General features: G+C 40.2%; 10 protein-coding genes across 15 annotated transcripts; 7 read left to right on the top strand and 3 right to left on the bottom strand.

The window, feature by feature from the left end:
- Window positions 1-299: 299 nt before the first annotated feature.
- Window positions 300-1463, top strand: LOC108073337 (uncharacterized). Its single transcript, XM_017164901.3, has 2 exons — window positions 300-539; window positions 599-1463. The coding sequence occupies exon 2, from the start codon at window positions 657-659 to the stop codon at window positions 1284-1286; it is 630 nt and encodes a 209-aa protein (XP_017020390.1). The 5' UTR covers window positions 300-539; window positions 599-656; the 3' UTR covers window positions 1287-1463.
- A 485-nt stretch (window positions 1464-1948) lies between these two features.
- Window positions 1949-4915, top strand: LOC108073543 (venom acid phosphatase Acph-1). The gene is made up of 9 exons (XM_041775643.2): window positions 1949-2002; window positions 2089-2261; window positions 2341-2436; window positions 2695-2823; window positions 2939-3052; window positions 3110-3247; window positions 3312-3716; window positions 3780-4458; window positions 4585-4915. The coding sequence occupies exons 2-8, from the start codon at window positions 2121-2123 to the stop codon at window positions 3942-3944; spliced, it is 1188 nt and encodes a 395-aa protein (XP_041631577.1). The 5' UTR covers window positions 1949-2002; window positions 2089-2120; the 3' UTR covers window positions 3945-4458; window positions 4585-4915.
- Window positions 4334-4770, bottom strand: LOC108073544 (uncharacterized protein C15orf61 homolog). Its single transcript, XM_017165227.3, has 2 exons — window positions 4566-4770; window positions 4334-4464 (listed from the first exon to the last, which is right to left on the bottom strand). Exons 1-2 carry the CDS (start codon window positions 4768-4770, stop codon window positions 4334-4336), a joined length of 336 nt encoding a protein of 111 aa, XP_017020716.1.
- Window positions 4776-7243, top strand: P5CDh2 (delta-1-Pyrroline-5-carboxylate dehydrogenase 2). The gene is made up of 3 exons (XM_017165225.2): window positions 4776-4916; window positions 5270-5847; window positions 5920-7243. Exons 1-3 carry the CDS (start codon window positions 4837-4839, stop codon window positions 7155-7157), a joined length of 1896 nt encoding a protein of 631 aa, XP_017020714.1. The 5' UTR covers window positions 4776-4836; the 3' UTR covers window positions 7158-7243.
- Window positions 7244-7582: 339 nt separating this feature from the next.
- LOC108073282 (uncharacterized) lies at window positions 7583-11234 on the top strand. Of its 4 annotated transcripts, none has more exons than XR_011445235.1 (3): window positions 7583-9695; window positions 9754-10292; window positions 10491-10631. XR_011445235.1 is itself a non-coding variant. In XM_070286950.1 (3 exons), exons 1-3 carry the CDS (start codon window positions 7691-7693, stop codon window positions 10527-10529), a joined length of 2595 nt encoding a protein of 864 aa, XP_070143051.1. In that variant the 5' UTR covers window positions 7584-7690; the 3' UTR covers window positions 10530-10677. The 4 variants fall into 4 exon arrangements, 2 of the variants coding, with proteins under 2 accessions (XP_070143051.1, XP_041630415.2); XR_011445236.1 differs by having other exon boundaries at window positions 9754-10300; window positions 10491-10628; XM_070286950.1 differs by having other exon boundaries at window positions 7584-9695; window positions 9750-10300; window positions 10491-10677.
- A 306-nt stretch (window positions 11235-11540) lies between these two features.
- fit (female-specific independent of transformer) lies at window positions 11541-12105 on the top strand. Its single transcript, XM_017165221.2, has one exon. The coding sequence runs from the start codon at window positions 11577-11579 to the stop codon at window positions 11964-11966; it is 390 nt and encodes a 129-aa protein (XP_017020710.1). The 5' UTR covers window positions 11541-11576; the 3' UTR covers window positions 11967-12105.
- A 67-nt stretch (window positions 12106-12172) lies between these two features.
- Window positions 12173-13074, bottom strand: LOC108073537 (ADP-ribosylation factor-like protein 3). The gene is made up of 4 exons (XM_017165220.3): window positions 12865-13074; window positions 12677-12811; window positions 12386-12622; window positions 12173-12315 (listed from the first exon to the last, which is right to left on the bottom strand). The coding sequence occupies exons 1-4, from the start codon at window positions 13003-13005 to the stop codon at window positions 12268-12270; spliced, it is 561 nt and encodes a 186-aa protein (XP_017020709.1). The 5' UTR covers window positions 13006-13074; the 3' UTR covers window positions 12173-12267.
- Window positions 13075-13085: 11 nt separating this feature from the next.
- Window positions 13086-15252, bottom strand: dnd (dead end). The gene is made up of 4 exons (XM_017165219.3): window positions 15121-15252; window positions 13816-13944; window positions 13621-13752; window positions 13086-13559 (listed from the first exon to the last, which is right to left on the bottom strand). The coding sequence occupies exons 1-4, from the start codon at window positions 15121-15123 to the stop codon at window positions 13284-13286; spliced, it is 540 nt and encodes a 179-aa protein (XP_017020708.1). The 5' UTR covers window positions 15124-15252; the 3' UTR covers window positions 13086-13283.
- A 132-nt stretch (window positions 15253-15384) lies between these two features.
- On the top strand, window positions 15385-17397 carry LOC108073535 (RCC1 domain-containing protein 1). 3 transcript variants are annotated; one of them, XM_070286979.1, is made up of 5 exons: window positions 15385-15508; window positions 15863-16379; window positions 16661-16736; window positions 16803-17281; window positions 17339-17397. In XM_070286979.1, the coding sequence occupies exons 1-4, from the start codon at window positions 15418-15420 to the stop codon at window positions 17262-17264; spliced, it is 1146 nt and encodes a 381-aa protein (XP_070143080.1). In that variant the 5' UTR covers window positions 15385-15417; the 3' UTR covers window positions 17265-17281; window positions 17339-17397. The 3 variants fall into 3 exon arrangements, with proteins under 3 accessions (XP_070143080.1, XP_017020705.1, XP_017020706.1); XM_017165216.3 differs by having other exon boundaries at window positions 16803-17397; XM_017165217.3 differs by lacking the exon at window positions 17339-17397 and having other exon boundaries at window positions 16784-17158.
- Window positions 17398-17983: 586 nt separating this feature from the next.
- LOC108073366 (uncharacterized) lies at window positions 17984-18642 on the top strand. The gene is made up of 2 exons (XM_017164930.3): window positions 17984-18125; window positions 18188-18642. Exons 1-2 carry the CDS (start codon window positions 18121-18123, stop codon window positions 18462-18464), a joined length of 282 nt encoding a protein of 93 aa, XP_017020419.1. The 5' UTR covers window positions 17984-18120; the 3' UTR covers window positions 18465-18642.
- Window positions 18643-23077: the final 4435 nt, after the last annotated feature.

Raw genomic sequence — 23077 nt, forward strand, 5'->3', positions numbered from 1 at the left:
TTTTTGTGGTAAATTGTATTTTTAAGAATTCCAATTTTAAAAGAAAGGAAGGTATCGAAATAATATCGATATTCAGGTGAAATTCGATATATAAATCGATATTAGAAAGTCGCGATAAAATGTAATAACATTTTTCGATATAACATAGATTTCAATATTTTCGAAATTATCGAAATAATGTATAGCCCTAATGTTTATTTGTAACGAAAGATTGGCTCTTCTCTTTTATCCTCAATATTATAATATTTTCCATATTTTTAACAAGTCACCTAAAGCTTTTGCCTCATTTCAGAAGCTGTCAGTTTTTCGCCAGTAGGTTGAATGTAAGGGTTGTGCTTGAATATAAATAAGAGAATCTACATAGGCACAGTTCAAAATTTACTTTTTACTTCAATTAAATTCCAAATTCGTACCGTCTCCGTTTTTCTCAGATACAGAGTACCCATTTGGGCATTATAGATTCCAGCAATTATTCACGGAGGAACTTCCCATTCAATCTGATTTCAAACCTGATTCTTTTGGCTGCTGTTCTATTCAAGGTGATCGTCCGTGCAGGAAGTTTACCGGAAAACATAAAACAATAGCTTTTGATCTCTAGAAAGTACCAGGACAGGCCACACCCCCAACCCATTGAACCAGTAATAGATCCGGCGATAATGGCTGGTCACCATAGTTCGTACTATGGGTACTTCACCCCCGGGGTGTATGATTACCCGGTGACCCACAGTGCCGCATCCACGCGGAGTGCCTATAACTGGGAACCGATCTTGGCCAGTAGCTACTCTTCCAATTGGTGTAATGTTCCGGTGGAGAATTCGGTCACCTATGTAGCCGCACCGCTGGGTGGCGTCATCAACTACGTGACAGATGTGGAATCCCACCTGGCTCTGCCCACCAGCCACACTTTGGCCACAAATCAGATCTACACGACCCTGCCGCAGATTCAGGAGACGACCTCTTATCCGCTTCAGTCACTGCCGGTTCAGAACTTCCGTCAGATGCATGAGGGGAACCATGTGTTTGAAGTTCAACCCAACGGCTTTCGCCTGGCCCTTCCTTCATTGGACGAGGTGGAATCGGAGTCTGAATCGGATCGGACGATACGCAACTCCACCGTGATCACGGAGATCACCGAGGGGTCCGGATCTAAGGCAATGCAGGCTAAGGTGATCCCTAAGCGAAAGAAGCGGACCCAAAAGCGGGTGTACAAGGCCAAACAGGGTTATTTGGTCGAGGAACCCAGCAGCGAATTATCAGATGAGGAAGGGACAGGGGCTGCTCCCTAGGAAGTTCTAAACAATTCCAGGACATAGATATCCTTCAAGTACATTCAAAGTCGATCTAACTATTACTACATGTCGAGATGTATTCATACATATAGTGGATATAGTGTAAAAACTGTTCAAATTCGATTTGTCCTTGCAATTTGAAAGTAATCCAAATATATATAGATTTTTTAGAGAGTCTTGTGTTGTTTTGAATAGTTTTAAGTTGTTAAAAAGTTAATTTGACTTTAAAATATACATCGATTTAGTTTTTTTTTATGAATTGTTAAGTAGTTAGCTAAAAGTTGAAAAAACAAGCAACCTAAACAATGAATAATACCATTAGACAAAGGGTAATGTATCGAAATAATCCTCACGTAAGTGCAAATTGAATGCACTCTCCATATACATAGTACACAGTAGCACCTAGTCGAGACCTAATTTACACGGGAACATTGAGCAGCTAATTTAATTATTCGCACATGTTGGCAGTGGTCTCTCTCTCTCTACCTCAGGTGCTCATTGAAATGCCAGCTCTCTGACACTCTCATATACCCTTTACCTCTCTCTTTTAGATTAGGTAGCACCCTCTCTTTCTAGCTCTGCCTAATATCGCTCAGCCGCTCCGTTGCTCAGTTGCTCAGCTGCTGCTGCTCGGTTTCTCAGTTGTTATACGGCTTTTGTTGCCATCGGACGTGACTTGTTTTTATTATTCACTATTTTTATAGATAGAGCGGGTCAGCGAAAAACACTCGCTATAAAATAAACAAAAAACTATTTTTAGGCTGCAAATCTTAAGTATATTTTCTCGATCGAACTGCAGCAGGAGCAGAAGAGTCTCCCCGACCCGTCATAATGGACTGCAAATCGCGACGCGGCACCAAAATATCGGTGATCGCCTTGGGCAGCGCCCTCTGTTTCGTTATGATGGCATACTTTGTGTTCGGCGACAGCAACGACGAGCAGGGCTTGCGGAATCTACGCATGATATCCATAGTAAGTAAGCGGAGCAGCATATATAACTGAGAGTGAGCTATAGATAGCTAAACATATTTTGTGTTTATCAATTCAACAGCTGTTTCGACATGGGGCCAAGAATCCCAGTGGCTTGTATCCGCTGGATCCGCATGCAGCGCACGACTGGCAGGGAGGCTTGGGAGCACTCACTCCGGTAGGTATTTGTTTTGTAGAGAGTAGGGAGTATTCATAGAAAATATAGATAGTAAATAGTGGAATTTAGAGAGGAAATGGTCAGATTTTTGATTAGGAAAGACAGATTTTGGCCAACACAAACCGTAAAGATTGAAAACGTCTTTTTTGTTTTACCCATTCCTAGCACATAAATTGGTTTAAATGAGTTTAAATTTGTTTTATTTTGTAAATTTTCTATAATATATTTTTAAATTTAAACCCTTACTTTCTTCAACAGAAGGGCACTTTGCAAGCTTATAACTTGGGAAAGAATCTGCGCATGCGCTACTACCGTCTCCTGCCCTCGAACAGCCTCTACACCCAACAGCAGGTCCATGTGCTCAGCTCAGCTGCTGAGCGCTGTGTGGTGCGTCAATCGTTCCGATAACTATATAAACATATATACTAGATTCCATAGCTGTAGCTATCTGCCCGCGATGGGGGAGCCCTAATCAGTTGGCCGGTTGGTTGTTATCTTTTAGATGAGCGCCCAGAGCGTCTTGGCCGGCATGATGCCGCCGCTGGAGAACAATAATGTGTTGCCCATACCCTGGCAGCCGGTGGCCGTGAATACGCTGGCTCGAAATGATGATATTGTGAGTGCAATATATCCATAAAACGAGTGCAAGTCATTATCATATGATTATTTACAGTTGCTGGCCCAAAAGAAACCCTGTTTGAAGTACGACCACATCTTACAGAAGCTCTACAAGGCACCGCCGGCGGAACTACAGAAACTAAACGAGGAGAACCTGGAATTGTATAAATTGCTGACCAAAAATACAGGCAAGGTGGGAGAGGTTTTCAAGCTACCACTTTTAAGGATTAAGCTGACAATATCCCTTCTTATTTCAGAACATTTCCAATGTCTTGGATGTGGAGCTACTATATGGCACTCTGAAAACCGAAGAGGAGGCTGGCCTGGTTCTACCCGACTGGACGGAGAATATATATCCGGAGGAGATTAAACCCTTGGCCGAGCGTAGTTATACGCTTTTCACCGAGACCAATCTGATGAAGAGGATCAAGGGTGGCGCCTTCCTAACCGAAATATTGTTTAAAATGCAAAATAAGCGAAAGAGAAACATGAATCCCGATCGCAAGATATTCCTGTATTCCGGACACGATATTACCTTGGTTAATGTCATGAACTCTTTGGGGATTCTTGATCAGACCACAAATCTACCAGAATATGCCTCGGCCTTGGCCTTTGAGCTGCATCACAGCAAGTCCTTTGCCGATGGTGACTTTGAAGTGAAGGTTGGTTAAGGATTTAATAGGATCTTTGGTGTATCTAATAGTTTTTTTTATGTATTTTTTCAGCTGGTTTATTACTACAACAGTGAGGACAAATTCCCAAAGGAGCTGACCATTCCCAATTGCGATGCACCTTGCTCGCTTACCCAGTTCGAGGCCTCTGTGAAGGCTTTGCTGCTGGATAATTATGATGAGACCTGTGAGAATCATCCGACTGACTGTAAAAATTGAAATTTCTTCCATTGTTAAGCCTTGGTGATTGTTGAAAGTACGTTTATCTGGGGTGTATCTTAATCTCTGGTTAATTCAAAGCACTTGTTAGGTTTTATTTTGCTTTTAAGAACGGTTCAAAACCCTAAAAAGACACCAGTGGATAGCTGATTTATCCACTTATTTAATACGTTTTGTTGTCCAGAAGATAAACTCTTAGAGGCTTTATCTCTTGGCTTATTATTTATGTTAGGCAATTGTTATTGAAATCTCCAGAAAAATAAAATTGAAAACACCCTGGAATATGTTAAGTTGTTGCCCGCAATAATTGTTAAACTTTAATAAAAATGTACATACATAAATAAGGAGGCTGTTGCTTTCATTTCATTTTTGGCTTCCTCAAATCAAAATCAAAAACTAGCTCCCTTATCCTCGGCATAAAGGAAATATATAGGAACCTTTACCGTCTCGCTGACATGAACAATCTCTGTATGACTGATTAGGCGAATGGCAGCCAGTCCGTAGAAGAGCATAGGTAAGCCTAAAACAAGAGTGATTTCTAAATAAGAAACTCTGTTTAAGACTCTTGAATATAATAAAATAGTTTATAAGAAATTTGATCCTTAATTTATAATTTCTTACCCAAATTGATAACCTTTAGGAAGCGAAAGAATTTGTCCTCTAGCCAGAGATCCTGCACCTCCCTTTTGCTACAGTGGTACTTCATATAGGGATAACAGGCAGTGCGTAGAATGTGGTAATTGGTTCCACTGTCCAGGGTCCAGTTGAAGTGCGACATTCCCCGCTGATCGTTGGTCACATCCCGCAACTGTTTTTTTTGGGCCATAAAAAGATTCAATTTAAGCTCAATTGCCTTAATCCATTGGAGAGACTGTACATACCTTGACGAAATATGATGTCCAAGGTGGCTCATGGCATTGCTTTAAATATGCGGTCAAGACTTCCGAGGCTCGAGGCTTCAGTAATAGGCGGGTGAGTTGCATTTTATAAACAAAAATCTACCTTATTGCATCACAAAATAATAACAATTGCAGCTGGTACAAGTTTGTTTACTATTTAAAAGCTCTTTCGATTTTACAGCTGATAGGAGATGAGTATTGTCCGATGTTGAAAAAAGCTTAAAATATCGTTGTTCTTAAAAGGTACCTCAGAAGCTTTCGATAATATTTTTCTTACTATAAATACGCGCGAAATTCAAACTAATCTAATACAATAAAATACAACTTAAATGAAAATATTATAAGAGCTAATACAAAATTCCTTTTTATTTATTATATATTTTATTATTAACTCAAATCCCATATTAAAATTTCCCCTTTCCCTAGACTCCTTCGAAAAAAGAGCGGAAGCACCCCGCTGACGGAGGACGGAGGCTTCAAAGAGTCCTCGGTGGCCAACGAGCAGTTGCTTACCTACGAGCTTGGGTCCGATGAGCGCAGTGACCTTGAGTACGCCCTGCTGGGTGTCCTTAATCGAGTAGAGCACGTGCCCATTGTGATTAAAGGCCAAGAGTTCCCCGCCAACCAAGAGCTCCAGCAGGTCCTGCCCTACAACTTCAAGCAGCCCATTGCTCGCTATGGCCACGCCCACAACGTCCTCATCAATTTGGCCATCGACGAGAGTCTAGAGGCGCAGGCGAAATGGGACAAGACCAGGCTAAGCGATAGGATTCAAATCTGGGAAAAGGCAGCGACGCTGATAGCCGGCAGGTATCGCACCGACATCATAGCAGCCACAATGCTGGGCCAGGGCAAGACCCTACGTCAGGCGGAGGAGGATGTGGCCGAGTTGGTGGACTTGATGCGGATCAATCCAATCCTTCTGCGAGAGCTGGCCAACTACGAACTGATCAATGATTCATCGGAAGCCTGCTGGAATTTTATGCGGCTAAGAGGACTTACAGGTGGGGTTTTAATTAAGTTAAATTATAGAAAAATTCAAAATTAATTAATTTATTTATTTATAAATTTCTTAGGATTTGTGGCTGCCATCAGTCCTTTTAACTTCACGGGTTTAGCCGCTAACCTGGCTTTTGCACCCGCTCTGATGGGCAATACGGTGGTGTGGAAGCCCTCCGATTCGGCCATTCTGTCCAACTATTTCGTTTTCGAGGCAATGCGGGAAGCTGGTCTGCCCGATGGAGTTGTGAACTTTGTGCCAGCCGATGACTCGACCTTTGCTGATGTGGTGACACAGCACTCACAACTGGCGGGGATCAACTTCACGGGCACTTCAACGGTGCTAAAAGTTCTGTGGCAACTGGTGGCCTCGAATCTGAACTTTTACCAGAACTATCCCAGATTAGTTGGCGAAGGTGGAGGCAAGAATTTCCACTTTGTACATCCTTCGGCGGATCCCGACACAGTGGTTGCCTGTACAATAAGATCGGCCTTTGAGTATGCCGGCCAGAAGTGCTCTTCCTGCTCGATGTTGTATGTCCCGGAATCGCTGTGGAAGGATGATATAATGGAGCCACTGCTCAATACCACCTCCTCCTTGTGCGTCGGTCATGCCACCTACTGTGACTGCTTCTGTTCGGCGGTGATAAATCGCAAGGCCTATGACCGCATCTACATGTGGCTGAGATACATCGCCCAGAGCCCAAGCTGTAAGTTCCTTGCCGGAGGGACATGTGACAAGAAGCAGGGTTACTTTGTGGATCCCACGGTAGTGCTGGTCAATGATCTGGACAACATTATCTGTAGAGAGGAGCTGTTGGCCCCCATTTTGGGTGTCTACGTGTATCCCGATAACAAGATCGTGGAGACCATGGCCAAGGTAGCGGAGATCAATCATGGACTGACTGGATCAGTTTTTGCCAAAGATCAGGACTTTATAACGCGGGCCTACGAGGTCTTCCGTTTCAATGTGGGAAACCTAATTGTCAACGATAAATCCACTGGTTCTATGGTGGGACAGCAGCCATTTGGAGCGGGTCATATGACCGGCACCAGCGATAAGTTGGGAAGTCCATATTCCCTGCTGCGGTGGACCTCACCGCAGGTCATCAAGGAGTCATACAAGCCGCATGTGAATATCTACCATCCCTACATGCAGGTCAGTGAAGCGGTTCAGGAACAAGGAGCAGATTTGATGGAACAAGAAGATAGTAACGAGAAAATTGAAAAGGTCACTAGCGAGATGAAGCGCGATGAGATGTATTTGGGAGACAACTCCCTGGAGCCCATTACTGGGGATAGCAAGACCAAATAATAGGGTATTTTGAATTTATACCATCATAATATAATTCAAAATTTGTGTCGTACTAAATTCAATAAAAATGAAAAAATATTTATGTATTTATTTTGATTAATCATTTTCTTTTTTAAATATATTTGACTTAATTAGTAAAATAAATAACGAAAAATTTTGCACAACATAAAAATAGGTGCTAATGTTGTTAAGGACATGTTTTGCAACACGCCATTTAAATCCTCTTTTGAAAGGTCCTCTTTAAAACCGCGTTAACAATCTTCTATAAAACCTATTTAAAAACTCTTTAAAAACCTTTTGAAGACCTATTTCAAACCTCCTTTAACCGCTCTTTTAAAATCACCCCGAAAACCTTTTTAAAATCCTTACCAAAATTCTCGTTAAAAACCTGAAACTAAAACCCAAAATGCGATCTTAATATTTTTTCGTATAATGTCAATATATTAGATCACAAATCATAAAACAAAATAAAATTAAATATTTGGAATCCATTCGAATGAAATACCATTAGCTGGAAGAAACAATATGAGGAGATGTCTAGATATTATCTGCTTATGATTTCCGGCTTTCTGTTTTTATTCCTTCCACTCCTAACTGGATCCTTTCAACCGCAAATGGTACAGGATAAAAATCAAGAAGCGTTAACACACAAAGAGTCTTCGACGTGGTCAAGAATGCCAGATGCGAAGGATGAGTTGCATGCCCACCGGCTTTGTGACGCCTATTTTGATCTCATAAAGTTTGGGGACGGCGAAGACATGAGAAGGGCCAAGGTGGTATCAAATCCATTACTAATGAAATCGGAAGAAAAAGAAAAAGGATCTGTAGGCACACCGAATATCAAATACGATGCCACCGATGAGCGAAGCGAGGCAAGGTCACAATGCATGGTTTGTAGGCCATTAAAAAAAAAGGAAAGGTGCCCAAAGGTTAAAGAGAGCTCCGAGTGGAAACTCTTTGATGAAATTAGAATGATACAAATGCAGGAGGCTAGAGACAAATCTGAGAGCAAGACCACCCCGGAAAGAAGCAAGATTGATTTAAAGAAGTTTAGAGAAAAAGTTTGGGAAAATAACTCCCCGGAGGGAGGCAAGTTTGCCTTAAAGAAGTACGGAAAAAACCCCGAAGAAAATGGTAATGCGGTAAGCTCTAAGTCCTCCTCAATGGATGCCAGAGCCCAGCGACTTTGTGAACTAAATCGCATTTACAACGACTACCTGAAAGCCTGGCAACAGCCATTTCCACTTAATATACCCGAAAATAAGACCATTAGCCAAACATTTACCTTTTCAGGTTTAAGGCTAAATGCCCTAACCGAGTTACTAAATGTTATTGAACACTTTCAGCAAGGCAATTTGGTGAAAGACTTGGCCAAAAAGATCAGCCAGGACATGGAGCCCAATCTGCCAAGGCAAATGAATCAAGATGCCCAACTGGTCTCAGACAGCAGAGCCTCTCTGAAGGGTATAATCAAAAATGATCTCTCGGGTCTGTCTGTGAAGCCTAGCAAAGCAACCAAAGCATTCAACAAGATCTTGACTGATATTAAGTCAAGGAGATCTCAGATCAAACCCGGCAAACTTTACGATGAGTACCAGAAGGGTTTCTGTAAAATATTTAGTGATCGCAAGCATTCTCGGCAATTGGATAAGGGAAAAGCAAGCATGAACCCACAGAAAAGGAGTGATCTGACGGATGTATGTCATGGTAAGAACTTTTTGAAGGCCATGGATGTCTTTATCAAAATGAGTAAAGAGAGTAACGGAAATGGCGGCTCGAAGCCCTATTATTTACCCATGTCCAAGAGCCGTCAGCTGGTACACAATGATATACCCTTGATTAAGCAGGGTTCTAGCGAGGCTTCCAAGAAGTCATCCCACAAGGAAAATAAGGAAACATTTATTGACAAAGACCTTCCCAAACAAGAGACTTTCAATCTTAAGAAGCCAGACTATAAAACTGAGTCCAAAGGGTCATTTACTAACCCCTGGAAGGACTTGTATATGGACTTGGATTTGAACACAGACTTGCCCAAGGAAGACACTATAAATTATAACAAACCTGAACCAAAAACTGACCACCCAACGCTATCTATTAACCCCTGGAAGGACTTGTATATGGGTTTAGATTCCAGCCATATTATCAATGGAGTGAAGGCCATTAAGAATGCCTCATTCTTCAATTTAGTAGACGAATATGAAAAGCAAGTCGAGAGTCTTAACCAGGCCTTAAAGTACAAGCAGGACTGGTGGAGAGAGGTCAAGGACAAGGACAGATCTTATTATCGGAGGCCCCTGAAAAGGAATAGTTTACCTAACTCAAAGACCACAAAAAGGAATATTCGCATGAATAACTCAGGGGCAGTGCCCTTTCCCGAGGTCCTTGTCAATCATGCTCCACAAGTGCCCGCAAATGTCCTGGGTAATATGGCAAGTCAAATGAATATCTCGCCCATTGAGATGGCTCAAAGGATTGTGGGAGCGAGTCAAGCGGCTCCTGGTGCTCATTCTCGATTCAATGTACCCTCGATGCAAATAGGTAAGATTGAGGAATTTTGTATATATTTTCACTCATGAGATATTCTTTCCAAAGCAAGCCAGCTTGGATGTGGCCCTGTTCAAAAGGCACCCGAAAATAGGTGCAGCGATCCATGTCAACCGCAGGATGTTCAGCATCAGCAACAGCAGCAGCAACAGCAGCAACAGCAGCAACAGCAACAGCAACAGCAACAGCATCAGCATCAGCAGCAGCAGCATCCAAGCCAGCTTGGATGTGGCCCTGTTCAGAAGGCACCCGAAAATAGGTGCAGCGATCCATGTCAGCCGCAGAATGTCCAGCATCAGCAACAGCAGCAGCAGCATCCAAGCCAGCTTGGATGTGGCCCTGTTCAAAAGGCACCTGAAAATAGGTGCAGCGATCCATGTCAACCGCAGAATGTCCAGCATCAGCAGCAGCAGCAACAGCAACAGCAGCAACAGCAAGAGCTACAGCAACAGCAGCAGCAGCGGCAGCAACAACAAGATTGTGTTCTAGACAAGATCCTGCAGCGTTTGGAAAAAATTCAGGCCACCAAATGCAACAAGTCGGCAGAGGAGGAGGCGAATCAGACCTGCTGCTTTGTCGATCCCGCTGATGGTAAGATGGTAAGACCTTAAGTCTGGCACATAAACATCTATAAGCTAAAGTTTTTATATTGATTTGATGTTTATTTAAAATGTTTTTATAAACAATATCAAAAATGTTTGAAAATTAAATGGCATACAAGAACTTGAAGAATTACCTTTCCTTTTTAAAAAAACCTTTATAAACCCTTCAAATCTTTCATTTTTCCAGGTGCCCCCTGCAACCTCAATGGATCCTGGGAGTCCCTAGTCCTTGGCATTCGCATCAATATCAAATCCCCAACTGTAGCCACGCAGGAGAAAGGTCCACCCTGTGCTCCACCCAAATCCGGACGTGCCAAGTACGCCGATGATCATCATATCCTTCGGCGTCAGTGCGCCAAGATAAACCCCCAAAAGTTAAAGCAAATGGCCGAGGCGGAGTCCCCAAGAAGTTCGGGTATCCCTCTGAATGTGAGTGTGCACGAAACAGTACCACCAAGACCTCACGATTTTCTTGACAATCTCACCGACTGGCATTTCTCGGGAAATGCTCAAATGATCCTCGGCGGACCCATTTCCCTATCCTTTCGCAAGAACAACTCAAATCTGATTGGACATTTTGTGGGCTATTGTCGCACCTGCGGTTGCCTGGATACCATTTTTGGTTCCTGGACTTTCTGCCAGCCATCGCGGGACTGCCAGGACATCTCCATGTCAATAGTCGATCGTCGGGACATGTTGCGGCGGTACAGCATGGATGAGAGACGAAAGAATCGCTACAAGGAGCAGCTCTACCTGGGCAGTAAGTTTGCCAAAATGGAGGCGGAGCGACTGCGCGCTGAGCAGAGAAAGCCAGACAATTGCACAGGCTCCAAGGGTTAAGACTCGGCTCCAAGGAAGTATATTTTAATTTTATTTAATCCTGTTATTTTTCTTTGCTTTGGTCTCTTGTTTTTTTTTTACCTAAAAGTTGTTTATGATTATGGAAAATTAATAAGAGCGATTTTATATATTTTTGAACTTTTTTTAAAGACTATTTTTATTTCTAATAAAGCAAAACTCAAAAGGTTAGTTTGGTTTAAAAGCAATGTTTACTGTAAAAATGTATTTATTTTGCGTTCTGCGACTTAGACAGACTGCAAACCTTGCAATTCATTCACCTTTGCTGACTAGGAATTACCTTATCTGTGACGTTTCCATCAATGGAGCCTCCTTATATGCAACAAAGTTGCCTTAGAGATAAGCCTCGCCCTATAAAAGCCAAAGGAGGGACGCCTACTTACCTAGTTTACCTATAACAACGACTGCCTCTACAATGCGTTCCCTTCTGTTTATTCTGCTCATCTCGGCCCTGGCTTTGGTTCAGGCCAGGACACTGAGTGGGTCGAAGGAGGATTACCAAGAGAACGACTACCAGGAGTCGCGCGAAACCCATCTTTCCAAACCCCATCTGCACTCTTCGGTGTGGCCCTGCGATGTGGCCGACTATCGGGAGGCATATCCCCTTCTACACAAGGTGGAGAAGCAATTGCCAAAGATCGACAGCGCGGAGACTAGGAACCACATCAGAGATCACGTGGTGACCCAGCTGAGGCAGTGCATCTCGGCGGGCAAGATGGACCGGCATTGCGTGGGCCGTTCGATTGGTCTTGTCATGTCCTTCATTAACCACCAGAGGAGAAATCAGCAGTCTACTGACTTGTAAAAATGTGATACTATTTTTTATATAAATTTGTTTAAGTGCCTGCCAAATATCTGCAGATTTTTACTATCAACACAAATGCAAAGATGTTGCTTTACTTTGCAAAAGCTTTTAAACAAAGTAATAAATTAAATTACAATAATTGTTGCCTTACCTTTTATTTACTAAAAAATTATAACAAAATTAGCTCACAAATATAATAAACAATATTCTTTTCCTTTTTTATGCACTACCAATTTTTAGCAGACATTTAATATATAGAACGTTTTTTTGTACAATATCTAAAAATGCAAAGACTAATCAATCACTTCTTGGCCTTCGTGGTCTTGCTAAAAATCCAGTCCACAATGTCCTAATAATATAATAAATTAATTAGTTAATTAATAAATTAGTTAACTAAGCCTTAAAGCCTCCTCTCAAACCTGGACTCCTTTGTCAGTCTGCAGGGAACATTCCTTAATATCCCACTCTCTGCCCTGCAAATGATTCAGACCCATTAAATCCACAATTGTGGATGCGGGCAGAGATCCCTGAGTGTCCTTTTTATTGGATACTATCAAAAGTGCAGCCTTGTTTAGTTCCTCATGCAAAAGGACATCGCAGAGAACACAACGAGCCTCGCTGAGACGCACTGCATCCTTGCTGTCTACTACAAAAATCTATAAATATATATTTTAGAGAGGGATCTAATATCTTTGAGGGATTTCACTCACCAAAATCCTGGCCTTTTGGTAATAATTAGGCCAAACCATCCTGTTCTTCAGGTCCCCATTAATATCCCACAATTTTAGCTTGGAATTGTTGATCCTTAGGCTCCACTCACTGGCCTGGACAGTGGCTGCCTTGGCCTGAAGGATTTAGTTGGGTTTAAAAAGAAGTTTTAAATATTTCCTTAACTTACTTTGCCATTAAAGATCTCCGAGAGGCGTTCTGTTAGGGTGGACTTGCCAGCATTGTCCAGGCCCAAGATCAGCAGACCATTATTCTGAGAGCCCGTGGGCAGGATTCTTTGAATAAGGGACAAGGGTCCGTGAAAGCACATGGGTATATTATTTCTAAGCACACTTGTGTATGAAGGAATTAAGTTTGAAGAGAAATGATTGATTTAAAATCACTAGCTACTTGGTTTTTGGATGTTATACAAGTTATATTTATTATTTTAAAAGTCATAATTCTGCTCTTTGTAAACTAGTAAAACTGCTTTTGAAAATCATAAAATCTTAACAGATAAATTATAAAAGAAATTTCTTATTTAACGTACATATATTTATGATTTGAATCTTAGAGTTAGCATTACACAACTTAACATTTAAAACCGGATTACTTCTTCATGTTCTTGCAAACCCAATCCATGCCCTCCTTGAGCCCAGTGCCATCTACGGCTGTGCAGGCCTTGATCTCCCAGGTTCGTCCCTGCAATTGGACCAAGCTCATTCTCTCGGCCACCTCGGAGGCACTCATGGCATCGGGCATGTCCTGTTTATTGGCAAAAATCAAAACAGGAACCTGCTTCAGCCGGTTGTCCATCAGCATTTCAAACAGCTCGCTGCCCGCCTCCGCAAGTCGAGCCCGATCCGTACAGTCAATTACATAGATCTGCCCCAAAATGAAGGTTTTAATAAATATTTTATAATAAATAATTACTATAACATCTCACCAGCACATCCGTATTGGCAAAGTAGTTCTTCCAATATGGACGGATCTTCCACTGACCCCCAATATCCCATACATTCAGCTTGAAGCCATCGGCTGCCACGGACTTGATGTTAAATCCGGCCGTGGGTGTTACCTGCAGGGGTTCACTCCGGATTTTATGGGGCAAACGTAAGCAGTTTGCGGCTATCATACGAACCGTGGTTATATCCTCCGATGCCAATTGCTTCAGTATTGTGGTCTTGCCAGCATTATCGAGTCCCAGGAGCAGGATGCGGGCCTCCTTCTCCGGATTGGGTCTCAGTTTGCGCAACAGCGAAAGCAGACCCTAAAATGTTTTTGATTTTAATAGTTATTTTATTGGTAAAATATAGAAATATTTATATGTTTAGGTAGGCAAAATCTATGGGATTATATTATAGTTTTCTTTTAGAAGAAGTTAGAGAAGGTCCAGAAGAAAAGATCAGATTACCAGTTATAATTGCATTAATAGAAGAAACAGTCCAACCTGAAAAATCTGAAAATTACTTAATAGCACTATAAATCTTAAGTTTATAAATAATAAAATCAGGTGAAACAATTCGCTGACATAGAAGTAAATGTTCTCTGGACGACAGAATGCAAAATATACCTTATCAAAATAATAGGAAAATATTGTAATTACACAGAGAGAATTAAACATTGTGAAAAATGATTAAGAAATTCGAATTGGGGCAAAAAACAACCAATCCAACAACTTTATTCAAAGGTGGTAAAAAATACTGTAAAGACTTGTAAAGTTTTTTAAAAAAGGTACACAAATTCTCAAACTGAGTCTATTTTCTCTTTGTGTATGCATTTCCTCAATCAATTTTTGCCTCTCATTTGTAGTATATGTATATGTGGGTAAGATAAGGTTGTAGTGCCAATTAGAAATGTAAACAAGCTTAGTTTTGATGAGACTACATTTCCTTTTTGCTTGTTTAAGGGTTTAAATCAAAAATTTAATTTGTAAGTGTGTGTTAATGTTTATTAAAGTATAATTAATATGAATTTCCTTAAAATGTTCAACAAAATGTAGTTTTTAGATGTTAGAAAGTACTTTACGATAGTAAAAGTATTTGTAATAGTAAATCCATTTAAGTGTTTTCCTTTTAGTGTATATAATTAAAAAAAAATATATATAAATAAATAAATTTTATAAAATTATAACATTTACTTTAAAGTAAAACCAACTTATAAGCATTAAAAAATAACCCTTATTAAATCAGAATTTCTCCTTCAAATTCATCCCCTTTTTTGAATATATGAAATTTTGGCGCCAAATCTTGTTTTTAGTGCTGAAAAAAGCTCTTCATGAAGCGCAGCCAACATAACGTATGAGTGTTGGACAAATTGTATTATTTTTTGTAGTGCTCCCCGTCACCATGACAACGATCGCGAAACGAAAACAAATTGAACAATTACGGAACAACAAGACGACGACACTTAATTAGCTGTTACGGCACACCAGCAGATAACCTACCATCCTCTCAGCTGGGTTGCTCGGTAGAAGATACTATATCTCCTTTTATATATTCCTGAGAACAGCTGATCCGCTGCTGCCTGCTGGTGACCCGGCTCACGGTGTCTTTCGGTGAACTTCCCCGGGGAATTGGAAATTCAAAAAGTGTAACAACCACCAAGCACAACAGCCCAGGTTCAGCGCTGCCCAACAACTAAAAACAAAAATTCTCTCAACGCTCCAACAAATTCCGGCAACAACCACAGCGTCGTCGTCGTCGTCGTCGCTGCGCAACCGCTGGCCAGGAGAAAGAGGAAGATGCGGCGGCTTCTATTTACGGGCTTCAACGCTTTTGGCCAGCATGAATTTGTTAACGGCAATGCCGCCGACTGCAACGCCGGCTTTAGCGGTTTGTAACTGTGTAACGATCTGGCGGCAACAAAAGCCGACGATCGTATACTTAATTTGTACAGTAGAGATTGGCTAAAAAGAAGAGATCCAGAGATCCTATATATTTGGAAAATTTCTAGAAATTCTAAAATTGTTATTTATAAGTTTTTAAAGCGACTTAAGGAGTTAAAACTTTTTTATTTTGATCTTTAAAGGTGTATTAGCTTGGGGAAACAGTTTTTATATATATCTTTTTTACAAATTTTAAATTTCAGTTTCAATTTAATTTAATTTCATTGCTTACTATAATTTCCATATTCATTTTATAGCAGCTCCACTGTATGCTTACTAATCAGTCCTGATTTCGTTCCAGAATTAAAGGCCCCTTTCTCGGATAAGAACCAGTGCACGATTTCGATTGCTTGGCGGTATTCGGCCCTCGCTTTTGGCCGGAAGTTATGGCTTCGTGGCCTGTTGGCCGAGTGTCCCAATGAGTGCGTGACCCTCGAAGCACCGGGTGATATAAAGGCCCTGGCCGCCGGCGATACCCATTGCCTGGTATTACTGCACAACGGTCAACTGTACAGAGTAAAGCCTAACTTGAAGGCGGAACTATTGCCAGTCAGACTGGAGGCTCCGCCCCGATCCAATTCCGGCACAAAGCGCTCTATCTTTGGGATACCCAAGGTGCCTGAGTTATCTATTGAGCACATTGCCTGCGGATCGCATATAAACGTAGCTGTTAGCTCGGAAAATGCCGTGTACAGTATTCCCAGTTGCCTGCATCAGTTTCCCGGACGACAGTTTCGGGTGAAGCAGCTGGAATGTGGCCACGAGCATGCCGTGCTCCTCAATGGCAACGGTGACGTGTTCACCTGGGGAAATGGACTGTGAGTATCCAAAATGAATCTACCCGCTTGTTGCTAGAACACTTTTTGCCAAGGGTTCGCTAATTTCTGCCGGAAGTTTGCCAAGAAAATAGTGGGAACCAAACATCTGGAAACGAGGGAACCTTTTATTTATTTATAAAATAGTTTTGAATTTAATCATGAGTCACTTTGGTCGAGTAAGAGTATTCAAAGCTGGCAACTATCATATGCCACTGATTTATCATACTCTTTAATACTCTTTTTCTATATATTATTTTACATATTCATGCCAAAATTAACAGCCGCGGACAGCTGGGTCAGGCCGTTTTGAAAGTGGAGGAGGCGCCACTCTTGGTGGAGGCACTGGCGGGGATCAAGGTAAATATTTGCAGTGTTTCCACTTATCTTCTGCCTGTCATAATCAGAAGGGAACGTGTCTTTCAGATAACTCGCATTGCTGCCGGCGGTTGGCACAGTGCGGCCATATCCGCCTTCGGGGACCTCTACACCTGGGGCCTCAACTGCAGCGGCCAGCTGGGAGTGCGTGTGATGAAGCCGGGTGGCTTGCTCAAAGAGCCCACTGTCTATCCGCTGCCCCAGCTGCACGACCTGCCCGAGTGTGGTTGCTCCACAAAGTCCGATCATTCCGACGATGACTGTGCTCCGTTGGGGGTGTTTGCCGGTTCTCGTCACACTCTGTTGATCCGTCGGTGCGGGGGGCTATGGGCCACTGGCTGGTGCAGGTACAGCCAGTTGGGCAAGCAGCTCCACCTTCAGCATAAGAACCTGTCTTACTTGGATGTATTCCAGCCGCTGGATGGAATTGCTCTGGACACTACCTCTGATCGTGTGCTATGCGGTCCTTGGTCAACGGTGATATTTTGTGGGAAAAAGTCAGAAGATTGATGGGGTTTTATATAGAGGTATAAGATAAATATGATTATTGGTTTTAAAAAAATTACATTTTGGTTAATTTTTAGTGAAAATCTGAGAGAAGAGGTTATTTTCAAACAAAAAATAAATTAAATACAATTAATAATATACTGTTTTTACATTTAAAATGGTATTACTTAAAAAAGTTGTTTTTATATTAGAAAATGTATTACATTTATGCTACATTTTTATATATAATTAACTTTGATTGATAAAAAAGGATAGATAAGACCAAATTTTTAGCTGTGTTTATAGATTTCATGACAAGAAGCGGTCTTAAAATGTGTTAAAGTGTTAAATTATATTTAATATAATATTTTATATTTAATCTAATTTAAATAAATATATTTAAAGCATATTATATTTTATTATTTGAATTAACATAACTTTTTTGTAATACAAATAAAATTAAAGCTTTAGAAAAACACAGCAGAGACACACACTATTTTACTCGCTTTTTGTAGAGTAAATGTATCTGAAGAGTAAATGTATCTGTAAAATGTATCTGTTAAAAATAGAAGTATATTTATGTAAATTAACATGTAGAAATTATAAATATTAACTTCGGTTGTAAATAATACTCATTTTATACATTTTATTAATATTGCTTATTTATTATTATGGATAACTTTATTATTTAGAAAAAGAGGGCATAAATATATCGGTTTTTTAATCCCAGCTCCTTTACTTGTCAATCTGTAAAAACTAAACTTTCAAATAAAAAAAGACGGCTTCTGAATACTTATCAATCGAATTCGCTTTAGTTTTACTAAATTGCGAGAAAAAAAATTAACGGAAATTAATTTTGGGGGGCTGAAGCAACGATTTGATGGAGTAAGTTGGCTGACGATGTTTTCTGTGGCCACCAAGTCAGCGTTTTCCTTTCCCGTCCGCAGACCCAGCCTATTTTTTGTTCTGTTCTGGCGCCTGGCCGTAGATGTCCTATATCCTTACAGCTACATGGATCGCTCCCTGGAGGACGCTCTGGCCAACGAACACCTACTGTGGACCCCGAACTCTCGCTTCATTCGACAGCTGATGTCGGTGGCGCGTGATGCCTTTCAAACCATTCTAATGATGGTCATGATGATGGAAATGTTTCAGGGTTTGGACGCGGCCTTGGATTTGAATATTCCGGCAGCGGTCAATAGACCAAGACCACGACGACTCTAGGCAGAAATCGCTGAAGATCTAAGGGATTTGGCCGATTTTACCACCAACTTAAACAATTTCGTCTTGGGGTAGGACCGCCATCGTTCACTGAGTCGCTGTCGTCGTCGTCATTGCTGCCCATTTAATCAGTGAATTTTATTTATAAAAATGTTATTAAACAATATTTGCCTTAGCAAAAGTCAGACGCTTGCCCGGGGCAATCAACTTTTCAGCACTTGAGCCTCATGATGACGAACTGCTGAAGTGACTGACTGGCAAACTGACTGATTGACTGACCGACTGATTGACTTCTTTGTTTTAAGCTTTAAGTCAACTCTTGATTATTTTGATTTCGTGGAAGTGCGAACCAATCGAAGGTTTCGATAGGAATTTTCATGCGTATTTATTGGTTTGTGGGTTATTGATTACATTGCTTGGACTGGGAAATGATTTTTCTTTTGAAATTTTCTTGAAATATTTTTAGGTTTGGATTTTTTTCTGAGTAGATTAAAATATGATGATTTATTTTGCGGGATTTATAAAAAGATTTAAAGGGTAGCAACATCAGGCAGGAAGTGCGCACCAATCGAAGCTTTCGAAAGGCATTTTCATGCGTATTTATTGGTACATATATGGGTTATATTGATTACAGTTCCATAGCTTCGACTGGGAAATGGGTTTTCTTTTGAAATATTCTTGAAATATTTTTAGGTTTGGGTTTTTTTTCTGGGCAGATTAAAATATAGAGAAAAGATGATGTATACTGTAGGTCTTATCAAAGGGTGAAGGATATTTTGAAGGGTAGCAACTTCAGTTAGCTTTGTAATTTCTGTATTGCATTCCATATAATATATATTTTTACAAGATCACATAAGTGTATTTTCTGTCATGTCTTGTGGATAGATTTGTTATTGTTTCCTGGAAACTTATAATTTCTAAAGAGCTTAGTACAAGTACGTCTTCAAATTTAATTTTCCAACTAAATATATTTATATCCTTAAATTTAATTAACTTTAAGTAACTGAAAATATTTTAAAAATAAATGAAAATAATTTAAAACTTGCTCTTAATTTGTAGAGCCTCCAATCGTCGTCATTCCTGCATTCATGATCTTATAAGTGAAGCGAGTTCAACGCTTTTATGCTATTTACCAAATGAAAAAGTAAAAAACAAATGTTTATCTTATAATGCACTGGGTGGCAGTTCAGCACAGACATGGTGCGTAAATAGGCTTTGCTTTTGGGATTTACTTTTTCATTTTATCACCGTTTTTCGTTCATTTTCCTTTTTTTTTTGTTAGTAAACTTTGTTATCAAAAAAACCGCGGAGGAGAGCAATGAAAGAGGAAGGCTTGTCACTTTTAGGTCGCAAAACTATTTGCTGCTAGAAAATGCCACCGCACGGTGACTAACAGAGAGAGATAGAGATATATATATAGAGAGAGAGGGGAAGATTTCCCAGAGAGAGAAAGAGATAGATCGCCTGAGGAGTTCAAGCGCCTCGCTCAAGGCAATCGTGGTCTGCCGCTTATCAGGGCGGCCAATGCAGCAGCAACTGAGAGAAACCTCTTGAAGAATCATACAGAAATTATATTTTAGAATGTTATTTTTAATTTTTATTTTAAGAAAATCTTAAAAATTTCTTAGCTTCTCTAAAAATATTTAACAAAATATTGGTTATTTTCACATAATCTCTTTTACCTCTATAATCCCTTTTTATCCCTTTAAAAATGGATTTTGAAATTTTCAATTATTTTTCTCTCTGCTTCAAGTAAGAAATGTGCTAATTGTGAAGCCCTCTTTTCGAGAGGGCTTTTCGTTACTCGAAAATTGTAATTCATGCGTGCCAGTAGACGCCAAAGTTTCAACAGAACTCAGTCAATCATAACCAAAAAAAAAAAAAAAAAAAGAAGGCCTAAGAACCAGAAGTAAACTCCTCTGCTACTTCAGGGCCAGGCCAGGGAGTTGTCTTGAGTTTTTGGGGAGGAGTATGTACGAGTTTGTTTGCCCTCTGTCCGAAGGGGAGATCTGCGATCCCTCGCAAGTGCGTGCCATGCCGCATGCAACGATGAGCAGTGGCCCACCAGTAGCCGATACGGATCCCAGATCCAAGTCCAGAAGCCAAGACATCAACACACACGTCGCCACCAAAAGGTACAGGGAAGGTTTGAAATATAAGATTTTAAGGAGACTTTAAAATAAATAATATTTAGAAAGCTTTTAGGTTGTGTGTGAAATATAAGAAGTTAATAATTAGAAAAGTTTTATTTAAATTTCTATATTATAAATAGCAGCTTTTTAAATTTTTTTAATGACTTTCCATTTATCTGCTTGATGAATAAGTTTCAATTGTCGAACAATCACTGTACTTGTACCTCATCATTTTTTGTTATTTGTTTGCAAAGACCTTAGTGCCTTCCCATACCCTTCCCTGACCTACCTTGGCGCTTAGCCTGGCCAACACGTGTTTGTGCCCAAAGTCAGTGTGTGTGCCAACAGCCTATTTGCTTTTGGGCGGACATTGAACCGCAGGAATACTCAGAGTACTTAAAACTCAGTACTCAGTAGGCAGAGTCACCCTAAAACCCAACTAATCATCACTTTGTAGCCGCGTTAATAACTCCACCTTGGATTCGTTGCCAACTCCCATTGGATTCGCCCATTTAAGTGAAAGAGGAAATATGTATGCGAGGATGACAGAGGGTGTGTGTGTGTGTGTGTGGAAAGAGGGTCTGGTGTGTGTTCCCAAAACGTTTTGGCATCCCAAATGCATGTCGGCGGGACTCCTCCCCTATCACTCAAAGTGCCATAAAAATTATGCATGAATGTATTTACTTCATTTCTACAGTCTTTTTTTCTTCATATTTTTTTTGTCGTGACGCCACCCCCAAATATAAAAAGTGCCAAACCCAAAAAAAAAGAAAAAGGAAAAAAAAAGAGGAGCAAAAAAAGCAAAACCAACTGAAAGTACGAAAATGAAACGAATGCAGGCAGCGTCGCATTTTTACGGCTCCATTCATGTGACGACGGAAGTGTCAAGTGGCTGTTGGCAACTCGTCGTCGACAAGGAAGTGCCCCTGTGCACCCACCGAAAGCAGCCCCCAAAACGCCACCCGAAACCACCCACTTTTCCTGGGCGTCCTTTTCGTCAACGTCGAAAATGCCGTTATTGTTGCCAGTTGTCTACATGCTCTATGCGCTGCTCCCATGTACATCACATTGCATCCCATCAGATTCCCATCCTGACCTCCGACGCGACGCTATACGCTGTACGGATGCTACACTGAGAATGTTAAATGTTTTAAGTCGGGAAATTTATAAAAACATAATAAACAAATTGGAAGCTATTCATGACAATGAAAAATTATAAAGACCAATGTATTTACAATCGTTTCAAAAGGAAGTATCTCTTCCCCACCACTGAATAACAACAGTTTAAGGCTAGAACCCATTGGGAATTTTAGTGCAAAGCAAGGGGTAAGTACATTTCTTGATGTTGTAAAGGTCCCTTGTGTGCTTTGGATATTATAAAATATAATAATATACCTTGAAATTCAGTAATATTTAAAACAAAATTCACACTATTTTTTTAAACTTTAAATATTTACAACATTAAAAATGTTTAAAACACTTTTAATCAATATTTAGGAAAATTGTTTGTTCATTGATTTCAGGGTTAACTATTTATTATCTTATTTAGTTTATTATATTTCAGTGTTGTTTTTTGTACATTTTATATTTGTACGTTGGGGAAACTATTTCTCTAAGTGTACGTTTTCCCAAGAAAAATTCTCGCCCTCTCTTTCACACCCTCTATCCCCCATTTCTCTTTCTCTGCCGTCGTCTGTCTTTGAGTGTGCAAACTTTTTAGCGTTTGCATGTGTGTATTTTTGTGCTCCGTTTTTCACCATTTTTTTTTTGCACATTTTCCCTCCCGTACCTACAATTTTTTTCGTGTGTACTTTGCTTCATTTTTCTATGCCCTTCATTTAGCCGGCTTTGTTCTTTTTGGGGTACAGTTGTGCTCGTAGGGTTAAGTAGCCTATGTCTCGAACGAGAAAGTTGCAGCAGGAGAAGAATAAGAACGCTGAGCGGATGGTACTTGCATTTTCGGAAAAGGGTTTGGTTTGAGATGTTTGTCTAGGAATTGGAAACTGAACTTGGGGAAAGTTGCCTCCTTCAGATGTTTAAAATAAGTTTTATTATATACACAAAATTGTCAAATTAACAGTATGACAAATAGCTTTGATTCTGAGACTTTTTCTTCTGAATTTCTTTCTTTAGTTATTAAACTTTACAAAGTTAACCTTTGAATTTTATTTATTTAATTAATAACTTTATAGAATTACCAGTTCAGTATTTTGTATTTAACTTCCATCCAGAAAAATTTGTAAACAAAAAATTAGTCGGAAAAAAGTCAAAGTCATCACCACTTATCACCGTTTTCATGGTAATATTAACTAAATAATTTTAAACCAAACAAAATTCCTTAAGTTATCAAGTTACGTTACAAAAAAAAAACCAACCAGCTTTAACAGAAAACTTTCCCGGAAGTCACCGCAATTAATGGCATTTAACTATCAACCCTGGAATTAAACTTTATGTCAGACTCCATGTTTTGGCACCCACCCTACT

The sequence above is a fragment of the Drosophila kikkawai genome, chromosome 3R (assembly GCF_030179895.1).
Source record: "Drosophila kikkawai strain 14028-0561.14 chromosome 3R, DkikHiC1v2, whole genome shotgun sequence".
NCBI classification, from domain to species: Eukaryota; Metazoa; Arthropoda; class Insecta; order Diptera; family Drosophilidae; genus Drosophila; species Drosophila kikkawai.